Source organism: Oratosquilla oratoria, chromosome 27 (genome assembly GCF_046742065.1).
Source record: "Oratosquilla oratoria isolate Oo_2021 chromosome 27, ASM4674206v1, whole genome shotgun sequence".
NCBI lineage: Eukaryota > Metazoa > Arthropoda > Malacostraca > Stomatopoda > Squillidae > Oratosquilla > Oratosquilla oratoria.
In genome coordinates, this window is record NC_134803.1 from 43,633,905 (window position 1) to 43,651,196 (window position 17,292).

Sequence of the window (17,292 nt, forward strand, 5' to 3'; positions counted from 1 at the left end):
ACTGTGTGTGTGTGTGTGTGTGTGTATTGATGTAGACTTAAGAATGGTTATTATTGTACAAAGACAATTCTTCCTCATCTTGGACGAGGACAACGCCCCCTCCCCTTCCTTACCCACGACCTCCTCCTCCTCCTCCTCCTCCTCAGCCCTCGAGTGGGACTTGGAGCTTTGCCGAACCACCCCAGGAGCTGGCGAACCTCCCACCGGTTCCCCACCTCTGAGCTCTCCCCCCCTCCCCACTGTGTCATGAATGGCAATCCGAGAGGATTTCGCGTACAGGGAACTCTTATGTACACATGTACGCAAACACACACACACACACACACACACACACACACACACACACACACACACACACACACACACACACACACACTCATGGCGCTGTGGTTAGAGCTCTGGCCTGCCACTACGGAGGTCCGGGTTCGACTCTCGCCCGGGGCTGAAATAATATCAGTATCGCAGCGCTGAGGGGTGTTACTCCAACTCTCGTGGGCGGGGAGTTGGGTGTGTGTGTGAGTGCAAGGTCATAGCATTACCCATAGATCGGACCTACGAGCTCTGAGCTCTCTTCCAGGAGGGAAATAGCTGTCGATCACGAGTCCAACACGTGATCCAAAGACCAAGTGAATACACACACACACACACACACACACACACACACACACACACACACACACACACACACACACACACACACACCTGCACATTATGTACTCGGAGTAGCTCTAAAATTAACACTAATTGTATGTTGTCTGTGTATCTCTGTATCGCTGTTAAATCAATAAGCCTGTTATTGATATAGTTATTATTATAATCATTAATGTTATTACTATTATTATTGTTATTATTATTATTATTATTATTATTATTATAATTTTATTATTTTATTACCATTATTACACACACACACACACACACACACACACACACACACACACACACACACACACACACACACACACACATACACGGCTTGTTGTTGCTGTGGTTAGCGCTTCGGGCTACGATACTTGGGGTCATGAGTTCGCGCCGCGCTCCGGACGTGAAAAGCTTCATGTGATACAGCAACTCGTTATTGTTGGGGTGGAAGGTCACAACATGACACACAAAGAGGAGCTCTCGCCTGGGACGGGAGTAGTTGTTGATCACGAGGCAAGCACTTGATCTGAGGCGTAAGATTGTCGCAGAAAACACACACACACACACACACACACACACACACACACACACACACACACACACACACACACACACACACACACGCCACGCCACTGAAGGAGAAAGACGGGTCTGAATGGAATCGTCGGTCGATGGCTACTGAAAGTGTCGATGGAGGAACTTTGGGTTATTTTTGGACTCCCGGAGTGTGCCGGGAGGAAAGGAGGGAGGGAAGGTGGGAGGGAGGGAGAGGGGGGTATTTCACCTGCTCCACCCAACCTGTATTCTTCAAGATAAAACATGTTAATTGCATTATATATATATATATATATATATATATATATATATATATATATAGATATATATATATATATATATATATATATGTGTGTATGTGTGTGTGTGTGTGTGTGTGCACATACCCTTGCAATGTGTGGGGGCCGTGTGCATTTGCATCTGCATTTGCATTCACGAATCTCCTCTTTCTTCGTTTATCTTCCTTTACTCTTCCTCCTCCTCCTCCTTTCTATGTTCGTTCTTGTGTCTCCTCGTAATCCTCCTCCTCATTCTCGTCATCATTATCCTCATCATCAATATCATCATCATCACTATCGTCACCATCATCATCAACACCATTGTCATCATTATCACCATCATTATCACCATTAATCATCCCTGCCACCACCACCATCACTGTCCCTACAAAGACTTTTATCCATTAATATGAGTTTTGACTTAATAATTTCCAGCCAAACACTAAAAGCCGAATCAAAGATGTCCATTGAAGTTTTTGTATCAGAAAACTCTCATAGAGTTAGAAATTCTTTGCCAGACCTGTTGAAGATGAAAGTGATTTTTAGTGAAAAATATATGAAACCGCGCATCGATATTTTTTTTTACATATTTCATATTCTAGAAATGTAATTTCCAGTAAATACGCAGTTTCTGAGTTAGATGTACAGTCATTAAGAAACGAGAGAAAAAAATGTCGACAATTGAGATGAACGATCGTATGATATAGTTTTGTTTTCAAATCTATTTTCTTAATCTTAAATTTATCCTTTTTTAAAAACAGCCATTGTGCTGAGACCTTACGGGTCAAATCACGTGATCTTTTAGCGCGATGTACGATAACGGTCATTATGTAACCCTAATAACGATAAAATATTATGATAAAAGGGTATATCTACTATTGCATTGTAGCAACAGTGATTACCGATCTTGTTTATATGCATTTGATACGAGAGTAGAGTAGACGTGGCAACAGCGTAAATATTCCAGATAGTGTTTATGAATGTCTGTAAATAATGGCATTTTGTTTTCGTTTTCGATTGCAAAGATTTACTTATTAAGGTTTTACATATTCATCTAAAATGAACAAATCTGCAGGGGAAGTGGAGGAGGAGGAAGGAAAAAAAGTAGTGGAGATAGGTTTTGAAAATAGTTTATGAATATTGCCATTGAGGTCAGTGTTGATTTGTCCCACCCCACCCAACTCCGTCGTTTCATCAGTGTTATTTTTGTCGATATTGGACAAACGAACACACGCATATTTATATTTGTGTCAAAGATATATATATGTATATATAATATATATATATATATATATATATATATATTTATATATATATATATATATATATATATATATATATATATATATATATATATATGAGCAAATTTGTTGTGAAAGTTGTACTTACAATATGTGGGTTGGATTGACAGACTTTTGTGGTAGCGTCCCAGGAGAAGCAGAATCGCCAAATGCGACATCGATGACGTATTTACGACGACGTGACGTCATCACTGGGACACATGTCGTGCCTTTCCTAGTGATATGTAATTAATCAAGACTCTGTTTTTTTATTTTGGTGGTCAGAAATGTCCATTTAAACTGAACAGAATTGAACGTGATCTAGGGAAATATGTAGATGGGACAACGGACTTGCTGAGTGAAGATTGGGGGAAAGTGTGTCAGCATGCAAATGGCGGTTGACGGCGCAGTGTCGTGTGATTTGGGCGTAGCTTATGGCGTTTATATCATAAGTCACATCATTAGCCTGGCAAATTACAGTTGGACTGTTCTCGTCGCTTTTTATTTCAATTGTAACCATTTCAACTCCTAAGATCAATAAAAATGTCTGCTTTTAGATACAAGAGTTTGATCGTTTGATCTTGCAGTGACCGTTGAGAGTTCGCTCGAGTAAAAACGACTTCGGTTACAATATTTTAATTTTCAAATCTCCAAATATCAAATTATTTTCCGTCATATGTAGCAAAGTTGAATGATAAATTATGAGATTGTGAACCTATACGGATGTGAGACATGAAATGTTCTTAGAGAAGAGTTCTAGATTTCTGTAACCGAAGTCTCAGTCTGTAGTTATTCAAATGGAGGTTGGAGGTAGGGTGTGGGAGGAAAGTAGCTCAGTGTGATAATCTCGTCAGCATTTGTTACGGAGCTGAATCTAAGGAGAGGAACCTTGACATTCTGAGATCTGTTTAGAGGCCGCCGAGTTGAAGGGTCCTTGTAAGAAGACTTGATGTGTCAAAAGGAGGATGGAGAGGAGGAGAAGAAGGAGGAGGAGGAGTGAGAGGAGGAGAAGAAGGAGGAGAAGGAGGAGGAAGAAGAAGAAGAAGAAGAAGAAGAAGAAGTAGTAGTAGTAGTAGTAGTAGTAGTAGTAGTAGTAGTAGTAGTAGTAGTAGTAGTAGTAGTAGTAGTAGTAGAAGAAGAAGAAGAAGAATAGCTGGAGGAGAAGGAAGAAAAAGAGGGACGGAAGAAAGAGAGGGAAAAGAGAGTGAGTGAGAAGGATGGCTGGAAGGAGGGAGAGATTGAGGAGGAAGGAGGGAGTGAGGGAGTGACAGGGAAGTTCTCAGTAAGAAGTTGATGTGACAGAAGTTTGTGATATTGTTGTCAAGTCTTACGTATTTGGGTCAGGCCTTTTGTGTATATGTGTGCGTGTGTGTACATATATATTTGTTCTTATGCATGTATTTATCATACATACATACATACATATACCAAGGCTTTTTCCCTTCCAAGGGAGGTAGCCAAAAAGGGAAAGGCATAAAAACACTCCCACCCATTTCATCCCCAAATACACTCCACACCCCTCCCACCCTTCCTCTCATCTGAGCACCTCCTGGATGACGGGTCATCCCTGCACCCCGCCCACCGCCCTGGGTCAGAAGCAGTGTCGCAAGTTGAATTTTTGGCACATAAAAATGAATAAAATAAGTAAATGAATATAATATAATATATATATATATATATATATATATATATATATATATATATATATGTATATATATTATATATATGTATATATATATATATATATGTATATATATATATATATATCTTTTTTGTTCTATTTTCTATATGAATATATTTTTATTTCATTATTTACATAAGAATAGTGTTGTTATTTAGTTGTAGGTGTCGTATGTTTTTCTAATGATTTGTATATTTATTTCAACGTTTTTGAGTTCAAAATCTAACGAAGGACAAACATGGAAACAATAAGGAACGATGGAAAAATATACAAAATCGTCTTGTTTAGATAAATGGGACTAATTAAGAATAATTTCCTGCTTTTGTAATCGAAACACAATTACAACATGGGGGGGGGAGAGGAGGAGGAGGAGGGAGAAGGTCGTTGGGAATAATGTGTGGGGGCCTCCCATCCCCCCCTCTCCCTTACCCCCTCCCCCTCCCCCCTCCATCTCCCCCACTTCCTCTTCCACTTACCTCTCCCCTTCCCCTCCCCCACTTCCCCTTCCCAACTTCCTCTCCCCAACTTCCTTTCCCCCTCTCCCCATCTCCCCACCCCTATTCCCCTTCCCTCCCCCTCTCCCCATCTCCCCACCCCCATTTCCCTTCCCTCCCCCTCTCCCCATCTCCCCATCCCTATTCCCCTTCCCTCCCCCTCTCCCCATCTCCCCACCCCCATTTCCCTTCCCTCCCCCCTCTTCCCCTCTCCCCCTCCCCCCTCTCACTACTGAAGGGTTACCACGGAGATGCATAGAATCCTTTGGCGCCCTCAATGACACAAGTCGGAAGGTGTTAGTTGAAATGGTGGCCGTTTTATTATCTATTTGTTTATTTTTCGTCGTCTTCTCCACTCAACTTTTACCTATTTATCTATTTATTTTATTTCTTATTATATTATAATAATTGTATTTATTTATCATTACTATAATTTATTTCGCACCCGACCTAGCTATGGACCAATAGGTCTCCTGTCGGTATGCTCCGCCTTTGTAAATCCTTTGTAATTTGTTTTCTTTCTCCATGCAGACCCTAAGACAACTGTAATATCACATGTATATATATATATATATATATATATATATATATATATATATATATATATATATGATCCGTCATTCATGAAGAGCTGCCTATTGACTTGGTTACCTCTCTTAAATGGGGGAAAAAGCTTTTGGTATATAGATATATATTTATATATCTACATAACATTTAATGATAACATAAAGAAAATGAGACAAGTGTCGTATGGGCACAATGAAACCACAAAAAGTGATTCAGACCGTTAAGACATGACGTCACGTCGTCGTTTGAGAATTGAAATCTCAAAACTTCGACGCTTCACTTCTCTTGTCTTGTCTTCTCTTATCTCTTCATATCCTCTCTTGTCTTCTCTCCATTCCTCTCACCTCTTCTCTCCTCCTCTCCTCTCCATTCCTCTCCTCTCTCCTCTTCTCTCCTCCTCTCCTCTCCATTCCTCTCTCCTCTTCTCTCCTCCTCTCCTCCTCTTCCCTCCTCTCTTCTCCTCTTTCTGCTTGGTGGCGGGACACCCCATGCATTGTATTGGAGATAGAGTTAATCATCGTGATTGTCTTTTGTTGTCACACAATTGTTAAAATTTACTGTTATCCTTATGTATTAGTGTCGTTATTGTTGATATTGTTATGGGAGTATCGTTATCATCAAAAATATAGAATTATTGCTATTATTGTTACTATTACAACTAATTATTATTATTATTATTATTATTGTTATTATTATTATTATTATTATTATTATTATTATTATTATTATTATTATTATTCTTTCATTTCTCTCATTTCTTCCTTTCATCTCTTCCCTCTTCTTATCCTTCCTCCTCTCTCCTCCTCTCCATCCTCCTCCCTTGTTCTTTTACACTCCTCAATACTTCTTCGTGCCACTTTCTCTTATTATTTTCCTCATCCCACACTCCCTCCTCCTCCATCTCTCCGCTTTGGCCGCAGACACTTGTTTCGAAAAACAAAAGAAAAAAAATCACTGATAGGGGGAGGAGGAGGCGGAAGCGGAGCTGCAGAGTGACTTGCAAGGCAGGAAGATGAAAAAAAGAAGAAATTCAAATCTTCCCAGCGTCGGTATTTCCTCGTTCGTTTGTGAAGTCATCGTTTTTGTTGCGCGCGTCAATTTTTGAATTTATATGATGCTTATTTGCTTCCTACGCTCTTTCTTCTCATTTTCTTTTCTTGCCTTCTCTTTCTCTCTCTTCTCTTTATTCTAACATCTTTTCCATGCTCTTGGTTTACGCAACAGTAGTGGGCAACAACATATTGAGGGATGGTAATCATATGACTTTAGAATGACATTTTAGGAAAAATGTCGACATCCGTTGCCGACGCCGATGACGTCAAGTCGATGCGCATATCTTTCCCGTTATTGGTCAGTGGCATAATTTAGTTTTTATATTAGACGAACATTAAATACATTTGACCTTTAGTCGTGATACATGAATTGGAAATAACTTAAGGTGCTGTGAGATAATTTCCTTCATAGGTAGATGACATCATATATGTGACGCAATTTCCCTTTTGAGAAGTGACACCTACGCATTGCAGCGTTGTGGTCGCGTCCTCTATCTCTCAAGGCCCCTGGCGACCATAGTGCTTTGACCCGCAGGTTCTGTACTGAAACACATATTTTTCTCCAAAGTCTAAGCAAGAAAAGGGAGCTTCAATTCTTAAGGAAACTACGTGACGTCACGATCTTGGCCTGGCTGGGATCTTGCGCGCCTTTCCGTGACGTCATATCTGTGTGGGTGAGAACGAGTGTTGCCACATTTTTTTTTTGCAACATTTTATTTATTTTCGTCCTTGCTTTTTTTTAATCGCTATCGAATATTTACCCAAAGAAGTATATAGATAAATAGATAGCCTAATATGTTAATAAAAAATAGCTACTAAAATGATAAGATTTATTTATTACTAATAACTAAATCATGGATTATCAGTCGTACGGGAGAGAGAGAGAGAGAGAGAGAGAGAGAGAGAGAGAGAGAGAGAGAGAGAGAGAGAGAGAGAGAGAGAGAGAGAGAGAGAGAGAGAGAGAGAGAGACACCTTTGCCTCTCCCACCTCTTCTTACCATCCATCCCTTCTGTGACTTCCCACGCCTTACCCACGTAGTACCCCCAAAGAAGAAGAGGAGTAGGAATACGAAGAGGAAGACAAAAAATAAATAAATAAATAAATAAATAAATAAAAAAAGGCCAGGAAGAAGACATAGACAAAGACGACGAAGAAGAAAATGAAGAAAACGAAGACTACGAAGAAGATTAAGAAGTAGAAGAATAAAGAGAAGAAGAAGATTAAGAAGTAGAAGAATAAGGAGAAGAAGAAAAAGAAGATCAAAAAGAGGAAGAGGAGGAGGAGGAGGAGGAGGAGACAGGAAGGGCGGGCCCAAGTCCTGTGAGGTCATCATTATAGATATATCCTCACATAGAGTTCTTCGCACTCCTCCTCCTCCTCCTCCTCCTCCTCCTCCTCCTCCCCCTCCTCCTCCTCCTCCTCCTCCTCCTCCTCACATTCCTGCATACTACGTACACGTTCTTTATCTCCTCCTCCTCCTCCTCCCTCTTCCTCCACCTCTTCCTCCACATGCAGATTCTTCACCTCACCTCATCTTGTTTCACCCTTTTTCTGTTTCTCTGTCTTCTTATCTCTGGTTATCTCCAAGTTCTCCAGCACCACAGTGACGCTATCTCCAGGCACCTGTCCTCGGCCTCCGCCTGCGGGGGTCTGAACATCTAAATTGATTTAAACTTTTCTTTTCTTTTTCGTTTTTTTTTTTTTATCATTTCCTTTGGCTGGCGATATGGTGTGCATGCGCGCGCGCGCGACATCGATATCGGAAATATGAAAATAGCAACGGGGCACCGTCGTGTTTTGTTTTTGTTTGTGATCGACGCATTTGATAAAGAAAAAGTATCAATGTCGGTCTTAAAATTGATAAATATCGTGCTTTGTTTTTGTTTGTGATCAACGTATTTGATAAAGAAAAAGTATCAAAATGTCGGTCTTAGAATTAATTCATATCGTGTTTTGTTTTCGTTATTATTGACACATTTGATGAAGAGTACCCAAATGTCGATCTTGGAATTAAGATCGTCTTTTATTTTGTTTGTTATTGACGCATTTGATAAAGAAAGAGTATTAAAATATCGGTCTTACAGTTAATTAATATTGTGTTTTGTTTTCGTTATTATTGACACGTTTGATAAAAAGTACCAAAATGTCGATCTTGGAGTTAACATCGTCTTTTGTCGTGTTTATTATTGACGCATTTGATAAAGAGCAAGTACATAAATGTCGGCCTTAGAATTAATTAATATCGTGGTTTTATTATTGATAAGTTTGATAAAAAAAAAAATACCAAAATGTTGATCGTAGAGTTAGGATGATCATTTGTTTTGCTTATTATTGACGCATTTGATAAAGAAAAAGTATCAAAATGTCGGTCTTAGAATTAATAGATATAGCGTTTTGTTTTTATTATTGACACATTTGATAAAAAGTACCAAAATGTCGATCGTAAAGTTGAGATGATAATTTGTTTTGCTTATTATTGACGCATTTGATAAAGAACAAGTACATAAATCTCGAGTCCTGTGAAATTTGCCAGCAAATCTAACTAAAGTCCATAACCGTCATTAACAAAGTAATAAACAAATGAATAAATAAAATAAAATAAACACACAAGTGAATTAAGATAAATTAATAAATAACAACACCCGTTTTGAAGAATGTTATTTTTTAATCTTATTCTTGTGAACTGCAAAGACTAACGATATTTTCTCGCAAAGGGGTTATCACATTGAGCTATTTTTGCTCCAACATTTATATTTGCATTTAGAGAATTGTTAATATTCCATTTGAGTACATCTTTTTACTGCGAATTACATACCAACACCAAATACAATTTAGCTCCAAATGATGAGTCGTGTACATCTTTCGTTGATTGACTGGTAAGATACTACATTTCTTTGATTGACTGGTAAAATATTAGAAAAACGTGCCCCGCATTTTACCTTCCGTCAAATCTTCATTCGATAAAAGTTGTGTAAATATACGTGTGTGTGTGTGTGTGTGTGTGTACATGTGTATGTGTACGTGTGTGTATACTTACGTAAGCGTCCTCTGCATTACATACATCTGTTTCCTAACTTACCCCATATCACCTACGAGATAATAGGCAGCTCAAGGCGAAATTCCTGTTGATAAGAATAGGATCTTCGACCTTCTTCCAGTTGCTTTGTGAGGGAGAGAGGGTTAAAGTCCCACTCCCCCCCCCACCCGCTCCTTCCCTCACCTTCCCCCCTTCTCCCCTTTTCCCCTTCCCCCTCCTCCTTCCCTCCCCTTCCCCCCTACCATTCCCTCCTTTCCCCACCACCTCCCCCTCCCTTACCCTTCCCTTCCCCTCCCCCTCCCTCCCTCCCTCCCTCCCGTTCCCTTCTTTCCCCTCCCTCACCTCTCTCACTCCCCCTCCCTTCCCCTCACCTCCCTCACCCCCCTCACTCCCTCACCTCCCTCATTCACTCCCTCACTCCCTTCCTCTCCCCCTCCCTCCCTCACTCCCTCACCCTCCCTCACTCCCTCACCTCCCTTCCTCACTCCCCCTCCTCCTCCCTCCCCCCTCACCTCCCTTCCTCACTTCCTCCTCGTCCCTCTTCCTCCCTCCTCCCTCTTCCTCCCGCCTCCTCCCTCTTCCTCCCGCCTCCTCCCTCTTCCTCCCGCCTCCTCCCTCTTCCTCCCGCCTCCTCCCTCTTCCTCCCGCCTCCTCCCTCTTCCTCCCGCCTCCTCCCTCTTCCTCCCTCCTCCCTCCCTGCTCCTCCTATCTCCCTCCTCCCTCCCTCCCCCACCCCCCACAACATATAAAACAAAGAAAAACAATCAAATTATATAAAATAGAAAAAATAATATCGAGAATAATGTAAAATAAACAAAATAGATGAAAAAAGGAAAAAAAAAGTAAAAAAAAAAAAAAAAAACTGAAACCGAAAAACGCCCTCTGACACCTGAATCAGGAGGAGGAGGAGGGACGCAAGCAACAGTGTGGTGGTATTTAGGTCGAAGAAATCACCTCTTCCTCCTCCTCCTCCTCCTCCTCCTTCTTCTTCTCCTCCTCCTCCTCCTTCTTCTTCTCCTCCTCCTTCTTCTCCTCCTTCTTCTTCTCCTCCTCCTCCTTCTTCTCCTCCTCCTTCTTCTCCTCCTCCTCCTCCTCCTCCTCCTCCTCCTCCTCCTCTTCCTCTTCCTCCTACTCTATCTCCTCCTCCTACTCTTCCTCTTCCTCCTACTCTTCCTCTTCCTCCTCTCCTCCTCTTCCTCTTTCTCCTCTTCCTCCTCATCTTCCTCCTCTTCTTCCTCCTTGTCCTCTCGCTCTCACGCTCTCTTCCTCCCCCTCCCTCCCTCCTCTCTCTCTCTCTCTCTCTCTCTCTCTCTCTCTCTCTCTCTCTCTCTCTCTCTCTCTCTCTCTCTCACTCACTCTCTCTCACTCACTCACTCACCCCCCCCCCTCTCTCTCTCTCTCTCTCTCTCTCTCTCTCTCTCTCTCTCACACACAGGCACATACGCACAACACGCCCCACGTGTCCGCCCTTTCTTCTTAATTGACACGAGCAAGTGTGGTTGTGCACACACACACACACAGCCCTGCGTACTCCAGGACCTTCCCCAAAACAGGTGTCGTCTCGACCCCTCCTCCTCTTCCTCTTCTTCCTCTTCCTCTTCCTCTTCTTCTCCCTACTCTTTTTCTTCTTCCTCTTCCTCCCCTACTCTTCCTCCTCATCTTCCTCCCCTACTCTTCCTCCTCCTCTTCCTCCTCCTCTTCCTCCCCTTCTTCCTCCCCTTCCTCTTCCTCTTCCTCTTACTCCTCTTCCACTTCCTCTTCCTCCTCCTCCACAAATTCCTGTATCATGATTTTCCCTGCTGCTGCATCCAGTTGGCACCCGTTACTGCCACCCTTGAGCAAGGGAGTGTGTGTGTGTGTGAGGTCACAATGTCATCCATAGGTCGTCCCCATATGACCTCAGAACTCTCATCCGGAAAGGAAGTAGCTGTCGATCACAAGTCCAGCACGTTATCCAAGACCATGGTGAAGCACACGTACACACACACACACACACACACACACACACACACACACACATATATCCGGTAGGGTAGTAGCTGTTACGTGATCCAAGACTAAGGTGCTCTCTCTCTCTCTCTCTCTCTCTCTCTCTCTCTCTCTCTCTCTCTCTCTCTCTCTCTCTCTCTCTCTCTCTCTCTCTCTCTCTCTCTCTCTCTCTCTGTCCTCCTCTTCTTCCTCAGCCTACTCATCCTCCTCCCCGTCCTTCTCCTCCTCCCCCTCCCCTCCCTTCCTCCTCCTCCTCTCCTCCTCCTCCTCTCCTCCTCCTCCTCCTCCTCCTCCTCCTCCTCCTCCTCCTCCTCCTCCTCCTCCTCCTCCTCCTCCCATCTACATACCTCTGCCCTGACCATCCCGCAATCCACCCACCGTCTGGATGCCTTACCGGTTCTCTTCTCCTTCTCCTCCTCCTCCTCCTCCTCCTCTTCCTCCTTCTCTTCCTCCACAACCCACGCCCGGGGGACGCTGACTCACCCTCTTGTCCTTTTCACCCTAAAATCCAAGTCTGGAAAGCGAGTCCCAACGGTTGAGGGGAATGTGACGTCATGTCGACTGTGGGGTAGAGATGGGGCGCATGTGCAATAAATACAAACTTTAATAATAATAATTATAATATTGATAATGATAATAATAGTAAAATTAATCATGGTAATAATAGTGATATTAATGGTAATAATTACTACAGTCAAATAATAAAACTGAAAAGGTTTAACAGAAATATATAAGCACACAACACTAGAATGAAGAAGACTGCAAGAGACCACAAGGCCTACATTAGGTAGTTCCATGTCCATTACCACCCATCATTCCTATCCGTAAATTTACCTCAAAACAACCGATAGTTTCAGCGCTCACGACATAGTTACTAAGTCTATTCCATTCGTTGACCACTCTATTCCTGCCTTTTTCCATCATAAATAAAAATTTGTCCAATTTAAATCCATTACCGAGAGTCCTATCCTGTTGTCTTAATATGATGACCTTGTTTGCTTCACCCTTGTTAAAGCCCTTGACCCATTTGAATACCTCTATTAAATCACCCCGTACTTTTCGTCTTTCCAGAGCGTATAATTTAAGGTGCCTAAGGCTATACTCGTAAGGTAAGGTTCAACAAAATCTGCCAGAAAAAATGTTTTTAAAGCTGTAGAATATGCATATATAAAAATAATAGATCAAGAATATCCTTCATTTTTTTCCCACCAAAGCCTTGCCATGGGCTGAGTGAACACAACAAATTGACATTTCACGAAATGAACTGAAACTTGACCGAATTATGTTAAACACTTTCACTGTGCTACGAGCGTTTATTATTATTATTTATTATTATTATTATTATTATTATTATTATTAAAATGTTCGAAATATTATTGTTTTTGTTATTATTATTATTATTAAAATGTTCGAAATATTATTGTAATTATTATTATTTTTATTATTATTATTTATTATTATTATTATTATTATTATTATTATTATAATTGTTATTGTTATTGTTATTATTATTATTAATCATTAAAAAATGTTCGAAATATTCCTCTGAAATTCGCCTAAACTGGGTAGTAGTGAATCCATCCTTATCTTTTATGACTTGGTAATGTGTGGACTGTTATCCGCAAATCCTCAATACCCAAACTCCTTCCTTCTTACACCCTCTTCTCTTCCTCTTCCTCCTGCTCTTCTTCGTCCTCTTCTTTCCCCATGTCCTCTTCTTCCTTCTACATCTTCATACTCTCTCCTCCCCTCCTCGTTCTCCTCTTCTTCATCTTCCTAATCTACTTTTTCCTCTTCCCCCTCCCCTCCCTCTTTCTCCTCCACATCCTCCTTCCCCTCCTCCTCCTCTTCCTCACATTTATTCAACTCTCTAGCTCTCTATTCCTAGCTCACACTATATCTCAAGCTCTTTATTTCTAGCTCTCTCTCTTTCTCTCTTTAGCTCTTTATTTATAGCTCTCTTTCTGTCATGACCTTCACCAGGCTGTGGTAACCCCCCCCCCCCCCATTGGAAATTCGTGGTTATCGATTCTCACAGTCTTCTGTCCCCTCCTCGTCCCCCCCTCTCCTCTTCCCCCTTCTTCTTTCCCCCTTCTCATTCTCCCCCCCCTCTCCTTTTCCTCCATCTCCCCCTCTTCCTTTCCCTCTCCAATTTCCTGCTCGTCTTTTAGAAGATTTACAACTGAATCGCAATTAATTCCGCAGTGCGTTCAAGGTCGAAAGAAAATAAAATTTATTGGTGTAATCCAGTTGATCAGGTGGCGTTGCTCAATCTTCAGAAAAGCAGTAAATGTACAAATCCATTCCTTTTCTTCATTTGCGACAGTTGGAGATTTAAAAAAACGGCCATATATCCATCTTCTTGGTCAAGCCAGTCTTTTAAATCTAATAAATTGTGGTAAGGCGAAGATTCTTCCACTTATGAAAATTACCATGACCTACATAGAGGAAAATAATAAATTACGAAATAGAAGGAAACAGAATCAAGAACACTAACACGCCAACGGCTATTCCCGTCAGTAGGATGTGCTCGAAGTTAGTTGAAGTTAGGTAAAGTAATCAAGATTAGATTAAATGAAATCGGATTTGGATGTCAAAAATGGTGCGCGTTCTTGGTCGTCAGTTTCAGAATCAAATAACACTTATGATTTGTTTCCCGCGATTTGTTAATGAGAACGACTGCCTAGGAAAAAAAAATATCTCAAGCATGATAAAAACGATGAATTTGATTACCATCCAAAGCCCTATATTTACTGTACTGTTGACATTTTTAAGATATATGTATGGTTAAACCATATTGTTCCAAGCTTACTACTTGTCTCTCAGGCTTTCGTCTTATTCTTTTTTATTATTGATACCCTAGTAACTTGCTAATGATAATGCATTTTGTTTACTTATATTTTCATAATGATAGGATATTTTAAATCTAGATTGTTTTTTAGCAGATGTGGACCAAAACTTAATCTCCTTTTCTCCTTGCAGGTTAACTTCGTCTTGGGACAGTTTTTCGCCCTCATTGGGGCATATTTCTTCCGCGTTTATTTCCACCCCAGTAAAACCTCCAAAAATCAGCGACATTGGATATCTCTTTTAGGGGGCCTAGGCTTATCCTATTTTTGTTATGGAAGGTAGGTAAAGTGTACTATATGCGTTTATTTAGTGTTCATATATTTTGTAGTTTGATATTTTTATACTGATGAATGTTATTTAAAATATAGGTTTCCCCAATATTTACCAGAAATGTTTAGAAATATAACAAATGTCAGAGATCATTGGTGCTTTCTTCTATGTAGGTATAATTTTGAAAGACATTTTCCATGTATGTTTGTGTGTATAAAAGAGAGAGAGAGAGAGAGAGAGAGAGAGAGAGAGAGAGAGAGAGAGAGAGAGAGAGAGAGAGAGAGAGAGAGAGAGAGAGAGAGAGAGAGAGAGAGAGAGAGAGAGAGAGGTGAAGGAGGGGAGGAAATAGAAACAGATGGGGAAAGAGATTTCTAATGGAGACAACTGTCTGTAGTCTAATTAAAGACAAATATCTTCATCTTTAACTTCTCCAGCATGATATTCTCAAGCATATGTTGTGACTAATGCCACATAGTTTTGTCCATGGGGCTCTCCTCTGAAATAACATTGTTTCAGTTCAGACAACAGTCAGTACAAATGCAAACATCTACTCAAATGCATTGCTCGATGGTTGCTCCAACATCATATGTAAGAGTTCAGTAACAATTTCATAATAAATATAATTAAAAAGGGGGTTACTAATAGAATAATCATGATCCTAAACAGTAACTATGAAAGTACATGATATTGTACTGTCATGGTTAAGGAATTAATAATTTATTAACAATTTTGATTTTGTTGTGATGTGAAATTGTGTTGAAATTCATTTCATTCTCATCAGATGCCATTATGTTAAAACCCTGACACACTTCATCATTAATAGCAATTGATGCCTGTCCTTGAATATAGTTGTACAAAAGTTACATTTTTATAATTCATAAATGATATCTGTGCATACTTACTTTCTGTGACAAGATAGGATTATGAATGTTTCTGGTATAATATAGTAATGAACACTTAGAGTAGTTTATGATAAGTTTATGTACTGTTTATGTAATTTTAATCATTTTGTTTTATTTGTACAACACCATATCTTTTATTTTAATTATCATTTCAGACAGACTATGCTTGCTATCATCTTGGCAGTGACGAGTTATGCCTTCCTCGTATTTCTCCCACCAACAGTCTTCCACAGAGCCACATTAGTAACATCCATGCTGTACCTGTCACTCATCCACATTCAGCGTCAAATTTATGAGGATGGGGTCTTTGTATTAGATGTTACAAGTGAGTTTGTATCTTCGTTTTTAACGGCAATATTTTTGCTTTTGAGGTTAGCAGTCATGCATATAGATGTTTGTGATGTGAATGTGGATGGTATATGTACACCCCAATACTGCTCATTTTTTCAGGTAACCTAATCTTTATTGGTTTAGCTACGGGGTTTAACTTTTGGAAACCAGGAAATGTTGCCTCATTTTTTTCAGTTTTTTTTCTAATTCTTATTTTTTTCTGAAAGTCATAGGCCCTTTTTGTATGAGTACAATGATTAAAAGAACTTTTCTGTACTATGCTTCCTCACAGTTCAGCATACATCATAACAAGGTATTTGAGGGTAGCTTACCTTTACCTCTATCTAAGCTTTATCATTGTCTTATGCATCTTTGAGACTAATCAGTCTCATCCACTTTCTTCCACCTTTAAAGTAGTCACTGTAATTTTTAAGGTAATCATTTGGTCTATTTATTGTATTTCGAAACAAGTTGTGACACTTATTAATATTTTGTGATTGGTTAATGCATTTATTCATTATTATTTAAAAGAGTAGACGTTTTAAGTATTTTCTCCACTTTTTTTTTTTAAGCTTGTTTAATTTAGCCTTTGGTATAAATAAAAATTAAAAACTGGTATTGAGTGTAACTCCTTTAGATTGTTTAATTGCACTTGCATTGAGCCTCTTGTTAGACTAAGAACTAATCAGTGTCATGTACATTGATGTTTAATCCTCATTGAGATTTGAGCTTCATATCTCAGCTCTTCTTTTCTTTCTATTTTTATCAAGGTGATTGTATTTTGCAAATGAATTTCAACACATGTCTTCCTATAGATTTTGCATCATGCCTGCTTTCATTTGAATTATTATTTTCCCCCAAGTCCCAAGTTATGATTACAGCAGTGAAAAAGTACTCACCACCTTCCTATGGTACTTACGCTGTAGTGTGGTAATAAAGGATATTGACATATTATATACTGTTAAACCAGCCCATGTAGTGCAGTTATTCATAATTTTATACAGAATATAGCTGATTTTTTTTCTTTGATTTTGGCAGTAAAGTTATATGGGGTTATACTTTATAGGCTCCCACTTGATTATGTTTGCTGTAATAAATAATTGATAGTTTTTAATGTACAGCAGTTATGTCATAATTACCCTTTAATAATGACCCTTTCATTATGCCAAAGGATGATGGAAGCTCCGATTCATGTGGATAACCTTGTGATACAGACCCTTGTAGAATTTTAGTTTCATTATTATTAACTATTTACTCTGTGTAAGTCATCGTAGTTTGTGTGAAAATTTCGCAAGTAAATTATTTGCATATCTTCCTCAGTGTTTGAAGTGTAGAACAGTAAATATGTCATTTTGATTTGGTCA

General features: G+C 39.9%; 1 protein-coding gene across 1 annotated transcript in view; it reads left to right on the plus strand.

The window, feature by feature from the left end:
• The window catches only part of oys (lysophospholipid acyltransferase 6), a 59,247-nt gene that overhangs the window by 29,585 nt on the left and 12,370 nt on the right, over nucleotides 1–17,292 (plus strand). Inside the window, exons 2-3 of the mRNA XM_076210525.1 lie at nucleotides 14,559–14,704; nucleotides 15,754–15,923. Coding sequence (XP_076066640.1) covers nucleotides 14,559–14,704; nucleotides 15,754–15,923 — 316 coding nt within the window. The remainder of the gene's footprint in view (nucleotides 1–14,558; nucleotides 14,705–15,753; nucleotides 15,924–17,292) is intronic.